General features: G+C 43.4%; 1 protein-coding gene across 4 annotated transcripts in view; it reads right to left on the reverse strand.

The window, feature by feature from the left end:
• The window catches only part of NFIA (nuclear factor I A), a 367330-nt gene that overhangs the window by 60092 nt on the left and 289291 nt on the right, over window positions 1-17947 (reverse strand). For all 4 annotated transcript variants that reach the window (XM_066626587.1, XM_066626588.1, XM_066626585.1 and 1 more), the window contains exon 7: window positions 13353-13481. In XM_066626587.1, the coding sequence (XP_066482684.1) occupies window positions 13353-13481 (129 nt within the window). The remainder of the gene's footprint in view (window positions 1-13352; window positions 13482-17947) is intronic.

Here is a 17947-nt window from a genome sequence, read left to right on the forward strand (position 1 = left end):
GTACTTTATTACAGATACATAGTTTCTGCCAGCCTCACTAAAAAGATGAATACTTTCCTTCCTTCTTGGGCACTGTTGAAAAGTCTGCCAAGGAATCACAAATACTTGAAACAACATTCCACATTGTAATGACCCTACTGGTTGGAAAAAAATAGCATTTTTTTTCCAGAAAAAAAGAAAAGCAATTTGCATACTGGGAACATGTCACAGTCTTAAAATGCAAGCAATTCTGTGACTAGTAGTTAAATCCTACCTAAATTGCCATGTGGTTATGCTATATCCTGTGGGGTATTTCTGGCCCTTGGAGGTCTCCTTGGAATTAAGGGGACATTTGTCCCCTTGCCCCTGGGGTAAGTGCCATCAGCCACAATGGGTTAATATGGACCTGCACCAGTGATACTGCTGGTGCAAGTCCATGTTGATCCATGCAAACAGATTAAGCTCAGGAAGGGGGTTTGGATGCAGTGTGTGCCAGTGCCACCAATCCTGCTTCCTCCCAGGCTCAATCTGTCCACCCCTGCCACAGTCACCACCCTGTTCCGCCCTTCCCCTGCCAAGTTCAACCCCCTCCCTGCCCTCCCCCTGCTGACAACTGCTGGTGCCAGTGAGAAGACTCTGTCCTTCCTTCCAACATGCCTCGGCCTTGTGTTGTCGCCAAGTGCTTTATGGCACTTTTGCGACAGTTGTGCTGGTGGAACACATGTTCCGCTGGCACAGGACCTCATTAGGATTGGGCCAAACGTTGAGTGAAATCCACACAGCAAATGCACATATGTTGGGGAATAAGCTGATGTGTCTGAAAAGTCTTTGAATTTTGCTGATTTCTTTCATTTTAGCACACTACAACACAGAAGTCTACTGGCTTTGTAGGCTTTCATGTTCAGATTTATCTCTGACCAAAGTATATAGTCATCTTCTCTCAGCCAGCTCAATTAAAGTTTTATGGCTATCTATGCCCATGCACTGCACTTGTAAACCACAAAAGAATTGCTTCGATAAAAGTTATGAAAGTCACTACGTGTGCAGAGGAATATATTGCATTAGACTTGAAGTATGCTTAATATACTGGAGAAACTAAAGGTATTGACAACTTGGCAGTGCACAACTTGGCATTACACAGCAAAAGTTGGATGAAGATTAAACCAAAATCAAATAAAGAAGTAAAAATAGGCATGTATGATTCACTGACATTATAGGATGAGTCTAATGGAACAGAAGCAAAGGTTCATGTATATGTAGTTTTTTATTAACAAAACTTTAAATTTCTTTACACTGTAGGAAGAGTTTAGTAATTTGGAATAAAGAACAGCTACAACATAATGACAGAAATAGAAATTCAACTATGGGCACAATCTTAACTGGTAGTTAGGCTGGCCCAAGTCCCCCAAGTTGCCTCTTCGGGAGGAAGCCAGGCCAGTACTCCAAGATGCACCAGCCTGCAGAGGCTGATGGAAGCCTCCGTACTGGCTTCCTTCCAGTGCCTTGCGTCGGTTCAGATGAGCTGATGCAAGGACAAAAGGTAGGTGTGGGGGAGGTGGGGAGAAGGAGGGAGGGAAGCGTTTCTGGGTGGGAGGAGGGCAGGCGGTGGGCGGCCCTGGGGGCGGGCAGGCGGGGAACTGGAGGCAGGGCTGGGAGAGAATGGAGGGAGAACGGAGCAGCTTCAGGTCGCTCTGCTCTCTTCGGACTTGTGCCACCTCCAGAGGTGGCACAAGTCTGAGGAGACCCATTAGGGCCAGCAGCCCGTACCCAGAGGTAAGGGGAAATGTTTCCCCTTACTTCTGGCTGAGCTGCTTATGGCCACTATTCTGCACTGGATACAGCGCAAGCCTCCTGGCTTGCCTGTTCCAGTGCAGGATAGGATTGCGCCCTACATCATTTAAGGGGCGTCAAACATGTTTCATGTGATGGCCAGATAGTATTCATTGTGTCTGCTGAGAGCTGGAAGTGACACCATTAAGCAAGAAATGATGCCGTTCAGCAGATGTTGGTCAGAAATAAGCACTTTGTTGTCACATAGCAACTTCTCTTGGATTTGGCAGAACGCTGGCTGACAAACCAGGAGGCCAGGAAGTCCCTTAAGGTTGGAGGTTAATGATTCGGAGTCCTGCAGGGAAAGTATCAGAAGTGACTCATCCAGCAGGATGATGTGAGAGTGTAAGAAAGAACTAAAGAAGCAGTTTCTGGAAGCTTTTGAGACATAGAGAGAAAGTGAAAGTGGAACTGAGCTGTAAGCTAATGGCCCATTAGGTAGTGCTCTGATGTAACCTGTTGTGCTTTGTAAGATGCAGTACTGTTCACCTCCATTTAATGATCAACCAGTTTATTTGTAAATAAAGACGTGGCTTTGGTAGCTATAACACTGTAACAATACTAGTGCTGCAAGAGGGTGGACAAGTTCTATATTTTGATGGAGCCATCTTAAACATTATCTCTCTTTACTGTCCTAACCTTTGCTCAGTCATTTACAGCCCAATCCTTTGCATATCTACTCAGAAGTAAGTCCTGTTGTGTTCAATGGGGCTTACTCCCAGGAAAGTGTGTTTAGGATTGCAGCCCGTAAAACCTTTCACTACAGAAGCTTTGAAGGAGATGAGGTAGAAGTGGCTCTCTCTCATACTCACTTTTAGCTATGCAATCAATACATCAACTACTATAAGAACAAAACAGCACAGCTTAGTCTACATTTGCAATATATCACAATATGTCAGAAATGATCCAGATGGAACAGCTGGAATTCCCAACTGCTATATTGGTGCTACTAACATAAAGCGACACTCGTTTGTCCACAGCAACTTGTTAAACGGCACATGAAGTGAACAGCTGCATATGAACTCTCAGGAAGTGACATTTACAAGCAAGGCTATTACCAGTTCAAACATTTATGAAATCTCCCCACCTGCTCTAGGCATCATTATTGACTAGATGCTGAAGTACTGGAAAAAGCATCCAAAAGACCATACTTCTAGCTGTACCTGTAGCAATGTTCCTACCCTATCATTAAGGTCAAAGTCTTTAAACTTGTTCATGGAGGGTGCCAAGCTAACCATTCAGCAAAGGAGATCTTAAACATTTTAATATTTCACATCTCTGTGTCTCCTTTGGTGAAAAGCAAAGCATAACATTGACCAGTAATTGAAGCATTTGTGCATCTTCAGCACCAAATATTGCAAAAATGTTTTCATTCAGTAATATTGCATAATACAAACAAGGGATGATAAGCTCAACAGAATGGAGAGTCAAACTCCCAGATGTTGCCCTGACCTCACTTTCCAAAATGTGCACAATCTCTCTCATCTCCATCTTGGTTTCCTAGTTATTCCTAAGAACCAGCCAGGACCTTGCCCTGGAGGGGGGTGAGGTAAGGCAAGGTTGTGCTAATAAAGGGCCTTTAATTGGAACAGAAAGCTGCAGCACTTTGGGACATTTGCGATCACCTAAGGCAGTGGTTCTCAAAATTCCTGAGAGTTTGAAGAGTCATGCTTCCATTTAGTGCCTGCTCAAAGCTCTTTCACATCAGCACATAATCATTCCAATGATCAGTTCTCCTTCTTCGTGAGGTCTGAGCAAGACCCTGTGGCTCCTACAGCAAGCCGCTGGCAATGGCAGCACTGCAATCTCTGCAGTATTGTCACTGCCATTGGAGCAGGGATACTTCCCTTAAGGCGGAATGCCCTATTTCTGGTGGCAGAGCCGGCCTTAGGAGCTACAGGGCCTCCTCTACTATTTTTTTTTTAGCTCTTAGCTTGAATGGAGCCAGACCAAGAAAAAAAAAAATCTGTTACTTCTGTGCAAGTGGTTAGGACTCCTATACTTGTAGTGATTGTGCAGAATAGGTGCCTGGGAGTTCGGTCAGAGGGAGCATGCACCTGCCTGGAGTGTTCCTCGACTCTCACCTGTTGCTGCCTGTTCACAGCAGTCCACTCTGGAGCAAGATGGGGAGAGGATGGTGCCACGGGATGTGAGGGTGGGAAAAGAGTGAGGCACACATGCTGCTGCCTGCATGGCACCAATTTCGGGCCAATCAGAAGCAGCTGTGGGTAGGTGCTGCTTCCAAAGTGACCCAATTTCAGGCCAACTGGAAGGAGTAGTGGGAAGAAGGGCAGTGCAGGGCCCGCACCATGCACGGGGCCTAACTGGGTGAAATCTCCCCAACTGCCTAAAAGCCAGCCCTGCCTGGTGAGTCGCGACCTACCAGTTTTGGAACCACTGTCCTAAGTAGTTTAATTTTATTCAATTTTTTTTCAAATGACCCAAACCTATCTAACTTTCCAGCACTGATGCAGTCATGCCAACAGGACATGCACTGCATCCTGAGGTGGGGGGCAGTCATGGAACTTCCTCAAGGAAGTGTTGGGAACTTGAGTCAGGTGACTCAGACTTGAGTTGCAAAAATGCGTGATTTTTGCTGATTCTAAGACTCATGAGTGGAAGACTCGAAAAAGACTCAAATCAGGGCCCCTCTGACTCAGCACTTGTCCCCATGCGTACTGACTAGAGTCTGCTTGTGTCTAGGGGTTGCTTGCTTACTGTTTTCGCCGTAAGGAAAACCTTGTGGGGCAAGCATTCCCTGAGTAGCAGGGAGTTCCAGGTGGGAGGCAGGAAGGGGTTAATGCACATAGGAGTGGGGAGGCGGGACTGGGCTCTCTTTGCCCATCTCTGATAGAAAGGAAGGAATGGATGATCGTTGAACAAAGGACGGGCATTCTCATATTTTCATTGGCTGAGGGAGATCAGGAGGAGGAGCAGAGGAGGGGCAAATTCATTGAATGGCCGGTGGAAAGGGGACTATTTGTGAGTAGGACTGTCAAGCATCAGATCATCCTGATAAGTCCCCCAGCTGCTGCTTGTGACTCTCCTTTCTCTCACAGCTTCTGTCCTGGCTCTTACTCAGTCCCTCCCACCCTCTCTTACCTTGTTTACGGATGGAAGGGGGCTGCAGGGGAATGAGTAAAGAGAACTCAGAGACACACATACACCCCGGTAGCAGCCCCGTTTTTTCCACAGCTGGCTTTTTAAAGGAGGCGACTCAGCCCAAGGTGAGAGAGGAGGCAGGGGAGCAATCATGCTTTGCAGGCATGACTCTGTTATTAGTTGGGAGGGGGATTAGGTCCTAAATACATTTTGCCTATCTGAGAGCCCAATCCTATCCCATTTTCCAGCACTGATGCAGCTACAAGGTAAGGGAACAAACGCTCTTCCCCCAACCTCAGGACGCAGTGTACTGGAAAGTTAGATAGGATCGGGCCCTAAATCTTTCAGGAGTTTCAAAACAGCAGTTTTAAAATTTGTTTTGAGTAATTCCCCATGCATCTCAGGTGAGTAGACAAGGGGTAATAAAGTATTTTGGACACACTAATGTTTTTTGATCTATTAAGATATCTGTTCAAGTAAAGACTCTACATGATGCATAGTTTTAGGGACTGAATTACAAGTAAAATGCATCCTATGTGCTACTTAAGTTCTGGGTGTGATTAAGCTTAAGCTTGTACAACTGAAATAAAGACATATTCCTCCCCTATTTACCCATCCCTTCCTTTTATCTTGTGTCTGGCACTGAACTGAATTTTAGGCTACAAGCTTTTTTTCCAGGCAGAGGACACATCCACTTATACCTTATAAATTGCCATGCACTTTGATGCCATATAAAGAAATAAATCACCATCATATTATTTGTTCCTGCTGGACTATTATGCTGTATTTAGCATTGTTCTACTCCATTTAATTTAATGGGCAGCTCAATCCCACCTAACCCCCTGCACTATCAACCCCATGCAGCCTCAACAATGGGGCAGGTGCTGCATCTTACTGGGGAGTTTCTGGCCCAAAGGTCTCTTCCAGGTAAGGGAAAAAATGTAAAGCCACTTTATGACGGTGAAACTGTGTTCTGTGGGATCGGATTGGGCTGCAAAATAAATTAAGACAGGAAACACTCTATTCTGATATTTACAGCATAGTCTCATACGTGTAAAGGAAGTTCCATTTATTTCAATGGGCCTTAATTCCAAGTAAGAGTGTATGTAAGACTGTAGTCTTAAGGAAGCTCTGGAAGCCTTGGAGCTAAAACTAGATGCTTGAAAACTGTCATGATGGATTAAGGCCTTCTATTGCTGAAATTTTTTAAGCTGCCTCATGGGAAAGTCATAACTTTTCTACTTATAACTTTAAATATGGCTTGCATAGGATTGTGCTGTTAGGCTGAAATCCTATACACACTTTTGTGGGAGTAAGTCCCGCTGATCACAGTAGGACTAATTCTGAATAGACATGCACAGGATTGTGATGCTACATTTTACACTGAGCAGCCTATACTTCTATAGGTAATTTCAATTAGCGATTTCAATCAAAACTTACCAAAACAGAATTAATTCATTATTAAATGCAAATGATATATATGAAATATGAATATATATCTTATTTTTCTTTTTTAACAAAACCCTATCCTTTATGCATGCAATGATATAATTGTGTTTCGATACTAAGAAAAGGAGAATGTTAATAGAAGCTATGAGACTGGAGTGATATATTGCTGTTCAGTTATTAGGATTCTTGGTTCCCATTTCTAACATCAGTGTTTTTCACCGCTTCCACTTGGTAGATGGTAAAGTGATACTACATAAACATTGTTAAAGCTATAGTTCCATGGTACAGTAATTCACTTAACTTTAATTTGATTTATGGTTCTGTCAGTATGAGAGGCTGGAAATTCTGAGCTCTGATGCTTAAACATGGGTTCTGGAATTAAAAATAATAATATACTGTGTGTTTGTGTGTGTGTGTGCGTGTGTGTGAGAGAGAGAGAGAGAGGAGGCATAAAAGGAAATTCAGCACATGATACTACAGTTCAATACCCTGTCCAAAGCTCAACATTTAATGTCACAGCCACATTAAACAAAAGCAATGAAACTGAATATGTAATAAGCAAGACAGCAAGCTAAATATTGTGGTCGGAGAATATTCAATTTTATGCTATTAGAAATGCATGAAATTCTATTAGTATGTTCAAAAATTCCTCTTATTTTTAACTTGTCCCTTATTTTTATATGGGTGAATCAAGCCTCTCTTATCAGGATAACTTTAAATCTAGCTCCATGTTGTTAATCACCCCATTCTTCTCTCTGGCACTTTTCCCTTAGGGCATTTTTGTCTCTTTAAGAGATTAAGCGACCAAGTCATCATGTTGCTCTAACATGTCCTCAATGGAACAAAATATTAACACAATTCCTCACTAAAAAGGCCCTCTCTAGAAGTTTGCTGCAGGGATGACAAATTAACCCAGCATGGTGTCCTACACATATATCTCTGTGCAAATTATTAGTGTAATAGAGCTTTTAGTTATGCATTTATCTAGCAGTTATTGAATGGTTGCACATAGCGAAGCTGAGCAATGAGGTTCCTTTATGAGGCAATCTCAGTGTGTGGCCTTATAGCTAATTTAGGGTAGTAGTCCTCTAAGCTTTTCACTCACATACAAATTAGCTAAATAAGCTGCTCCTTTAAATATTTCCTATGTCACAGGGCAACTCTTTAAAATCCAATAAAGGTAGAGTTTTAATTACATGGTTCCTGACTTTTGTTTAGTCTTAATTTTAACCATTTCCAAGCTTCTTCAATATGGCAGGTTTAAACAGTGAACAGAGATCTAATCAAACCCTATGATGGAGCTTCTTCTCTAATAGCTTCCTTAATGCCCAGTACAGGATTCTTCAACCTTCTTAGAGTTGGGACAACATTTAACTCCTTCAATAGCTTGGAATTCACATTTAATTTTTTATCCTATTGTGGTGATCTGCTGAAGCTGCTGCAGCCCAATGTATGGAGGAAGGAGCAAAGCATACAGCCCGTGCACCTGATCTTTCCAAGCATTCGCAAGATCAACCAAGGGTCGCATTGCCCTGGCCCAATCTTTACTCAACTCTTTAGCCTTGTCTCAAATATTCTCACTTTAGATCTGAGGTAATCAATCTGTGTGTCGGGCCTCCCTAGTGAGGCGTGGCTTGCATCTCAGGGAGAGAGGTGGCCACAGCTGCTCTGCTCAGTTGCAGGAGCTGCCTCCTGACTTGCTGCTTTTCTGAGGCTGAGAACGGGGTGGGGGGGCAGCATGAGCTGGGGAGGGCGTGGGAAACATGGTGGGGGGAGGTGGGAGAGAACGCTGGCTGAGCAGCAGCAGAGGTGCTGCATCTCATCAGCACAGGGTGCGCTCCTGGCAGGCTTCAAACTGGGAGGGAAGCCTGACCTAGAGAGAGCAGTGAAGCTTTCCTCCACTTGGGAAAGAGGGAGCCCAGCCTGCTCTTGGGGGGTGTCCAAATGCCCCAGCCTGTATCCCTCCGTCTTGCCTAGGGGGAATAGGGGTGGCATCTGCATGTTGGGGGGTATGTGTGTGAGCAGCCCCCATCTACTTTGGGGGTGAGTTGTAATCTTCCTGGGTGTGGCTGCAATCCTATCCACACTTTCCTGGGAGTAAGCCCCATTGACTCAAATGGGACTAACTTCTGAGTAGACCTACATAGGCATGGGATCTGCGTCAGCTTAACCAAGGATCTTCACCTTTTCCTCCCCCTTCAAAAAAGAAAAAAAGCCACTCTTGATGGCTTTGTCTCCAAAAATTGCTTAAAAAATAAAAATACCCATTCCTTTTCAGCCACCCCCCTTTTTCCCCTTGCCTCCTTTATTTTGGGGGGGGGGGTTACTTCCCATGTCAGCTGCTATTATAAGACAAAAGACACAATCCTAGCTAGGTCTACTCAGAAGTAAATCCTATTGTGTTCAATGGGACTTACTCCCAGGAAAGTGAGGTTAGGATGGCAGCCAAACAGTCTATGGGTCTCAGTTTGCAATTAGCAGATACACACAAAACAAAGTCTTCCCCTCCCCCAGCAAATTCATCACTTCCCCCCTTTCCAAAACCCTCCAGGTGTGCTGCTAACAAACTCAGGGCACAATCCTAACCAGGTCTACTCAGAAGTAAGTCCTACTTTGTTCAATGGGGCTTACTCTCAGGTAAGTGTTGTTAGGACTGCAGCCTCAGAGTGCTGGCAGCCTTGTTTCTAGTGTATAATTATAACACCTTCATCCCCATTTTGGGGATAACTGAGGTGAGATGATGTAATGGGGAGCTGTGGCCAATGGCCACAAGGATCAGGGGAGCCGGGCTGGACAAGTTCAAGAACCACTGCTGTAGATAGACATTGTGTTGCTGAGAGATACTCACCACTCCAATAATTATCTCTCGGCTTTGCCTGACCCCTACTTGTTCCCTGCCTGTCCATATTCCTGTGACCTCACTTCTCAGCTTCTTTGTTTTAGTCAGTATGGGCTAACAGCACAATCCCATGCATGTCTACTCAGAAGTAAGTCTCATTAGATTCAAACACACTTATTCCTGGGTAAGTGTGTATAGGATTGCAGACTTAGGACGCAATCCTAGTTGCCCTGAACGCTGGTACGGAGCTCTGGTGCTGGCCCTGGGTGTCACAAACGTGCTGTAAGGCATGCCCGTGGCATCCAGGGAGGAGGGACGACCTGCACAGGGCCTCAGGGCCTCACTGACAACTCTGTGGCACCAGTGGTAGTAAATACACCCACTGGGTGGTGTTGTGGGTTTGCAGGGCAGGGGAAATATTCTGGGGCAGGGGGAGGGCGGGGGAAGGAATCAGTCCAGGAGGGGGGTGGGACCAGCAGATCCTACCCTCCATGTTGGGCTGCAAAACCCGACATGGCGTTTCTCTCATCTTCACTGGCAAAACACCTGGTGCAGATGCGAGGAGGTCCATTGCAGGGCTGGTGTCGTTTCCTGGGGGAAAGCAACAAAAGTCCTCTTCCCCTGAGGAGACCTCCGGCATTAATCTGGGACCTGCTGGATGCAGTGGTAGTCATTTCGGCATCGCTATACCCAGTGGTGTTGGGACCCATAGGACTGAACTGCTGTCTCTCATGCAACTTGAGGCCACTCTCCACAAAAGACACCACAAATTCAGCCAAAATCCTGACTACAAATATTGGTTGTCAGATTTCACAGGGTTCAAACCCTGATTTGACCTCAACTCCTCAAAATGTTTGGCAACTGTTTAAAGATCAAGTCACACAACTGGGAGATAGGTGCTAGTTTTTTGTATCGATATATAGGCATGCAACATGCAAAGCAGCTGCCCAGAGCAATGAAAACCCATCCCAAAACATTGCATTTCTTTTAGCAGAAGGCAATTTGATGGTGCCTCCTGAAATCCGACCAGGCCAGTGAGAAATTGAAGTGTACAAAGGTAGTATACATCCTTGGGTCCAAATTGCTGCTGAAAATCACAAGAATTTTCAGTTTGTCCCTCTTGAACATTAACCTATGCTTTGTCTTACTTTCACTTGCTGAATTAAATCCTTCTAACAGAAGCAACAAAGAAAGAAAACCAAATCTATTGACAGAATAATAAACAGTTGGTAGTCTTTATTAACCGAATTTCAGGGTGAAAAGACAAGAAATGCAATTATTTTTCTACAGTAAAAGTTTAAAGTGAGACTGGCCAATGCAATCAACTTTTGGCATAAATAACTTTATAGGCAATGCTCTACAAAAACTGCAGCAAACTTTCCTTATTTATGTGTCAATATATTACATGAAAATATCTTAATAAGAAGTGGAACAAGTAACCCTGATGTTCAAAACTGAGTTTTTTTGCTATATAAAAGACACAGATGCTTCTGAATAAATATTTACCTTAAAACCTTGGAGTTGTTTGTTTGAGCACATAAGATTGGTTAGAATACCAGTATCACTTAAAACAAAAAGGATGAACAGAATTGCTACTGAACAGGGTGTTAATCAAGAATCCCTCGCCAAGCAACAGAAAAACAAAATGAAGACAACAGTTCAGTGCTATGCTTTGCTGCAGACAGGATCAAGGAGGGACTAGATTCCAATGTACCAGTCCTTGGGGACATCCTGCATCCTCTCTTTAATGCTGAAAAGGCTCCCTCAGCAGCAAACCATCACAATCAGGGAAAGGAAGAGTGGGACTTCAGAGTTATTAAAAACTATGGAACAGGCCCTACGAAATCATCTGAGAGGAGCCCCACCCATAGCACTGAAATGTTTGCAAACAACACTTCAAGGGGGGTTTGAAGGTTTTATAAAGAGGCGACTCAGTTGGTCAGCCCTCTTCCTGCTTGGCTGGCATAAGGTGCTTCCACTTCTGGCAAGGCAATCCCCTGAAGGAGCAGCAGCAACCAGTGTCTAAGACAGGACCAGGCTGCTCCTGTGATTCAGAGGAGGACTTCAGAGTTAGCTGATATACAGCTGACTATGCTGCTAATGGAACTCCAACCCCACAAATACCTTGATATTATCACCAATTACCAACACTGTTTCTAAAATGCGTGTTTGCTTCCTAGCAACTGGTTATATGATTAGCAGCAAATAATTTCATCCTCTCCCCCTCCCTACTGAATAATTCCAGTGTGATTTCATTTTGAAAGTTATGCAGGACCACTCAGCAAACTTTCACAGTGGTGACACTTTATACATCACTGCTGTCCGTTGGCTTCAGGTTTATATTGGTGTAATTGACAGTATACTTAGACTTCAAGGGAAATAAAATATGAGCATCTTTTTTTAGCCAAATATGAATTTACAGCAAGCCTTCTCTGCTTAACCAATTAGCACGCCCAATAAATCAAAGTACTACAGGAAGAAACATAATTCTTGCACTGCTATCCATTTTATTTTTTCTCAGATAAAGTTTTTTAAGAGTGAAAAATTTCTTGTGCAACAGAAGAAATATTTAAAGAAATATTTAAAATTTCTTGGTACAAAATGCAAATTCTTAGATGCCTGAAAAACAAGGTGGGCGTGATTTATCTAAACTTTTCACTAGGCAAGTACATCCTTGTAAGCATCTATTTTAGAAATGAATCAAGTTGCATTTTTGTTTTTATTATATTTTGGAGATTCCTTGCTAACAAAGTGTCTATATACAGCCCAGAGAAACATGCGAACGTTACCAGTTTTATTTTTAAGTCTCTCATAAAAGTGTTAGCAGCCCAAACCATTCTGGGCCAGCACTGTTGTCCTGCATGCTGCCCAGGAGATAGCTGTCACAAATGTGCTGTAAGGCAAGTCATGGTGCCAAGAAGGATAGAGGTGACGGTGGAGAGGCCAGTACAGGCAGACATTGGGTGTCTGCGCCTGTCAGAAGATCAGAAGAGCAATTGGCGGTAAATTCCTTGCTAAGAGGTGGGGAGGTGTTCCAGGGTGGGGGAAAGATGGAGGGAAGGTGATGCAGGAGTGAAACTGGTTGGGAGGAGGACAGGGAAGAGGGCAGTTCAGGACCAAGAGGAGGGCCAGGACAGTGAAGGAGGCTACCACCAAATTCTATCCCCCCTCCCGTGGCTGAAAGCCTTACACTGGTCTACTTGAATCTGCGCCAGTGACCGAGCTGGTCCAGATTTAAACAGACTCATAGGAGCTGCTGGGCTCAACACGAGGTAAGGGAAAAACTTTTCCCTTACCTCAAGGAGATCTCTGTCTGGGCAGTCTCATTAGAATTGGGCTGAGAGTCATCTATACCTTCAAAAGAGGATGTGAATAAGGGTGTGACATAGAGAATCCTACACATTAAAAGCCAAAAAAGCATGCAGTGCAAAAGCAAGATTACTGAAAGATTAAAGTGATTTAGCAATAGAACGAAGGTCATCTTGTGGAACCAAAATCAATGGGTTGTATCTTAAGTACAGTTTGGGCAAACAAAAGGCACTTCTGTTCCTGAAATGGAGGGACTGGTATTCGTCTTTCCCTCAGCAGTCCCCCATACCATATTCCAGGCTGTTCGCTCATCAGAAATGGATTTTGGGGGGCACCGCTATAGGGTGTTGGACACATGGAGTTCTCTAGTGGGAACTTCGTTCTGTGTATAATCGTGTTAGAAGGCAATCCTATGAATCTGTAATATATATTTACAAAATATTAAAACATCATCTACTTTGATTTCAAGTGGAGCTACTTTCCTTCCTCAGAAACTTAGGCATTCAAAACTATCCTTAAATAATCAGACTAAGGGCCAAATCCTATCCAATTTTCCAGTGCCAGTGCAGCCATGCCCACGGGACATGCACTGCATCCTGTGGAAGAGAGGTAGTCACAGAGGCCTCCTCAACATATGGGAACATTTGTTCCCTTGTCTTGATGCTGCATTGTGGTTGCACCAGTGTTGGAAAGTTGGATAGGACTGGGCTCTAAGATAGCTAACCTTCACCTTCGCTCTGCCCCAAACCCTAGAGGCAGCATCTCTCTCTTGTACCACAGTTTGATGTCTAGGGATGCCATAGTTGAACGTCAAGCCCACTAATGCACTTTGGTAAGGCCTCACCTCTGGGTCCTGTAATGACAGGTCGATGATGCTGTGTGAATGCCGTTCCAAGGGAGGAGGTCTGCGAAGGCGAGGGACTGCTGAAACCAGACTTCTCTGACTTCTTTAATGTAGTTGGCGATGACATTCCTGGCAAGAATGATTGATAAGTGCAATTTAATAATGCTTGGTCATGGAACAACAGCCTATGTATTGTGAAAGTGGGTGAGAAAGCAGACAGATAAACTTAAAGGACAAATTAAATTGCATACAAAGCAAGCTTGAAGGCTTATTTTTATTTATGGTTGTCTTTGGGTCAAAAGGTAGTCATAGTTGGTTTAAGAAAATATATATCTGAAAATATATATCATTTTCTTTTAAAATCTCTGACTATAACTTGTTGGCATATTATTCTATTTCTCATATTTATTATTATTATTATTATTATTATTAACAATAACAATAGTAAGTCCTATCTTTTACATTGCATTAGCCTATCATTGATGTGGGATTTAGATCTGGCTTTGTTTAAAATATGTTTCTGCTTCCACTCCGAGTTTTGAAAAAGCATTAAATATGTCCAGGGTTGAACAAGCATGTCCTATGACTCCTTCTATTGCTCCTTCAGTGAGACTGAGGAGCAGCATAGAAAACTTCAGAAGGGAGGATATTTTGAGTTAGCCTCTGTTTCTGAAATTCTAGAAATTCAGTGAAGAAAATTTAGGGTGGTGGTTGAGGTTGTTGTTTCTAATGTAACACAAAGCTGAATGGCATTTTATATGAATATATTCCTGTGCATGTATTGTTCCATAATTGTTTTATCTTACTTAAAAAAAAATACTAACATAGTTTCCCACTAGAAAACAGATCTACTGCAGAAATGAAACCTTTTTGAGGACATTTACTGAACCTTCAGATCAGGTGCTAATACAGTGACGAGGCATTTTGTGTTTTAATCCAGTGGCCAATTGTATTCTATACACAAAGCTTATTCAAAATAAGGATCAGTTCATTTAAAGTATTTTAAAATAAAAGAGGTTTCAGACAATACATTTAGGGTTGTATAGTCAGCCCCTGGATACTTCTGCAGTAAACTAACTTCTGTACTAAACTAACTCTATATCTGAACTATTCAATTCTTTAAAGCAGACCTGTATTAGATAAAAGACTCTACAGCTAAAAGATACAGCTAATAAAAGATCAGCTATAAGCCTATTTGTATGCTGCCTTTCCATTGGACCATTTCAGCGATGTGGAGAGGGGGGATTTGCTACATGGCTAACAGTCTATCCTCCATATCTACCTTACCTAGGCTTCGTGCACTGGACAGCACACTGTTCCAGAACCACTATTCAGAGTGCGATACCATAATCTTCCAAGATTGAAGGATGCCAACTGATAGTAGGTCAGGGGTGTCAGACCTAGGGTCTGCAGGCTGAATACGCTCTCGGAAAGCTCTTTATGCAGCCCACATGGGAACTGTGCTGCTTCTGCTGAGGCTCTGACAGGAAGAGATGGAAAGAAGCCCCCTTTCGAGACCAATCCTCCAGCTCAGGCACATGCAGACTTGCAGATCCAAGTAGGCCTGGCTGGGCCTCAGAAGCTTAACCCTGGGTAAGGGAACTTCTGTTCCCTCTGAAACTGCCCCTCGTAGGATGCAGTGTGAGCTGTTTTGGCATGGCTGCATCGGGGGGAAGGGGGGATTGGGTTTTATTGAACTATTTGAGTGTGACCTGTGAGACACAAACTCTGCAGTTCAAATCTCACCACAATTTAGCTGGTAACATCCTGTCTGCAATATAGAGGAATCATGATTTTCGCTTTTCAGAGTTACTGTAAGGATTGGAGAGAGAATGTATGCGATGTGCATTGAACACTCAAAATGTACTTCTGTATACTGTATAAGTCAAAAAGTGTATGCCTTAAAATTGACCCTGAAAACCTAGATCCACATATACATGGGTCAATGCAGTAAGGCCTGCTCAGCTTCTAAGAACAGCTGCTTAGTGAGGTGGGGGAAGACCAGGCTGAAAAGTGGGATGCACAGTGAAAAATGGGAACTTCCATCTGAATGACATGTGAGTTGAGGGTTCTCCCTCAAGCGCGATACCATAGTCTCCCAAGACTGAAAGATGCCAATGGCAATGAGGGTTATAACCATGTATGGAAGGGTTTTTTACAGCAACCAAATTGTAGTTCAGTTTATAATCCCTGCTAACTGGGAAAGAGGCACTTTTCCCAAGTGGTGTTCCCCTTATAGCAGGGGGAGAGTAACTGTCCCTTTTCTCTCTAGCAGTGTCATTTCTGGTGGCTGTTTATTGGTGTTCTGCATCTTTTTAGATTGTGAAAACTTTTGGGACAGGGAGCCATTTAATTTTTTGACTTTGTCTGTAAACCACTTTGCGAACATTTTTGTTGGAAAGTGGTATGTAAATGCTGTTAATAATATCATTTGGGCTCAGCAATCTCTTACTACAGTCTTATTTAATTCTTATAGTATGTATAAAATAGCATAATACATTTTGCACAATTCATAATCTTTGTTAACTTTTAGTAACAATCTAGTAATGACATGCAAGAAGTTGTACCTATTAGATTTGCTTCACCCACTGGGAAGAAAATAAAGACTGGATTTACAATAATTAAATGTTATGAGATATTCTGACTGAGACTGAACTGGAATTGCCAGCTCAGTTATAAAAGTATATTTTAGGGCCCGGTGAATGGTCTAGAGAAGGGGTTCCCAAACTTTGCAGCACTGCGAACCACCTCGTCCTCTGTGGTGGGTCGCTATGCTCCTGGTGTGCTGGAGGTAAACCAGAAGTGGCTTATGGAGGCTTCTGAGGGCCATTCTGAGGCCCAGGGAGGATTAGAGTGGTTTCCAGGGGCTCCAGTAAGTAATGGGGCTTCTGGAATGGCTCTTATTTGGAGTGAAACCAGTACAAGTGAGTGAGAGGGCCCAGATCTCAACCTACACTTTGGGAAGTGCTGAACTAGAGAGCATCTGATGGTGTTGCCTTTCTGAAACTAAGGAGATGTGTTCATCAATCTTTTAGATGTGAGACCCCTGGGAATCTCAAGTGGGTGTGAAATAATAACAACAACAAAGCATACTTTGTCCTTTAAGAGGGGAAAGGAAGGCAAGTTAAGTGGTGCAAAGCAAACAGCATGATTTTTGGTGGATTAGCATGGTGCTCTCTAAGCAGCAGAACTGAAACATTCTCCAACTTGGTTAATAAGCAGAGCCTGCATGCAGAATAAATGTTCTAAGAAGCCAAAATAAATTTAATTCTTCTAAAATGACTAATCATGAGACATCCTTCTTAAGATGGTAAGGAATGTCCATGTTTGCAACAACAACAAAATTTTTTAAAAAAACTGTCATTCAGCACCACATGTTTTGTTAATGTTCCCAATAGATCCTGCACATTTCTTAGTATATATTATTTCAGTATCATTTATTCAGTAGACAGTATACATATACCAATATACGGTAACATCCAGAGTAACACTTCTGTATATGGAAGTACACTCTGTGAATTCAAGCTCCCTTCAAGAATGGAAGAAGCATCAAGCTTGCACAAAATGGCCCGTTTGCGTCAGCAGAACCCTCCTTCCCATAATGGAGGCATAACTCTGGATGCCACTCAATGGGAATCTGGAACTGTAATTGATTTGGTATCATAGTTTACATCAGATTACGCAGCCATCAGTGTTCAGAACAAATACTGTGAAAACAGAACACATTTTGAGTACTTGGCATGTCTATAAATCATGCTATTTGACAGTCTGATACCTTCAAAGTGCTCCCACAGTGCAAATCCTATTGAAATGAATAACATTTGTGCTGGTAGGATGTTTGAAGGATCAAATGTAATGACTTACGGACTGATTATTTGCTCTAATCTTGTGCAGGACATTATGTAAAAAAGACTTCCAAAGGGCAGAAAGGGCAGAAACGAAGCAGTGCTTCAGTGGCCCCTAGTGCTGTATCCTAAGAGACAAGGTGTTATTTCTGTTTCTGTTGCGAGCTGCTGTGCTCAGGCCGATGGGACTCCACTCCGATACCTGCTGCTTCTGGAGCTCTGCCGACGGCATGGCACGCAGATAGCTGCCCAGTTGTTATTGTGTGCCTATCTCCCAAGGTCGGAGCGCTCTCTGCTCCCGGCGAGAAAGAAGGACTCAAAGGCAGAAGTTCTCCACCACACTCCTTCTTTACTATATACAAAATATTTACAATGTCCAGATAGTACATACAGTACACAATTCTCAATTCCAACGGACGGCGCCTCCGGCTCAACACTACTCTGCATCTCCCACAACTTTGCTTGCCCCTGCTGGAACTTATACTTCTAGTGACCAATCACAGTGCAGGAAATACTGCACAGTCATGCTGACTATGCAGGTGCAGTCACACACACACACGCACTCACATAAGGTCACATGATGCACATCACCCGATGTTGCATCAGCTCCAAGTTCCCAGGGGGCTGTGCTGGCTTGCTCTGGCCAAGGCTTCAGGCCTGTCACTATGCAGCCAGTAAATTACTTGTCAGGACTGGGGCTCAACCCGTGACAGTTTCTCTAATACTAGCTCTAGTTTGCATTGGTAACTT

Source organism: Tiliqua scincoides, chromosome 4 (genome assembly GCF_035046505.1).
Source record: "Tiliqua scincoides isolate rTilSci1 chromosome 4, rTilSci1.hap2, whole genome shotgun sequence".
Classification (NCBI taxonomy): Eukaryota; Metazoa; Chordata; class Lepidosauria; order Squamata; family Scincidae; genus Tiliqua; species Tiliqua scincoides.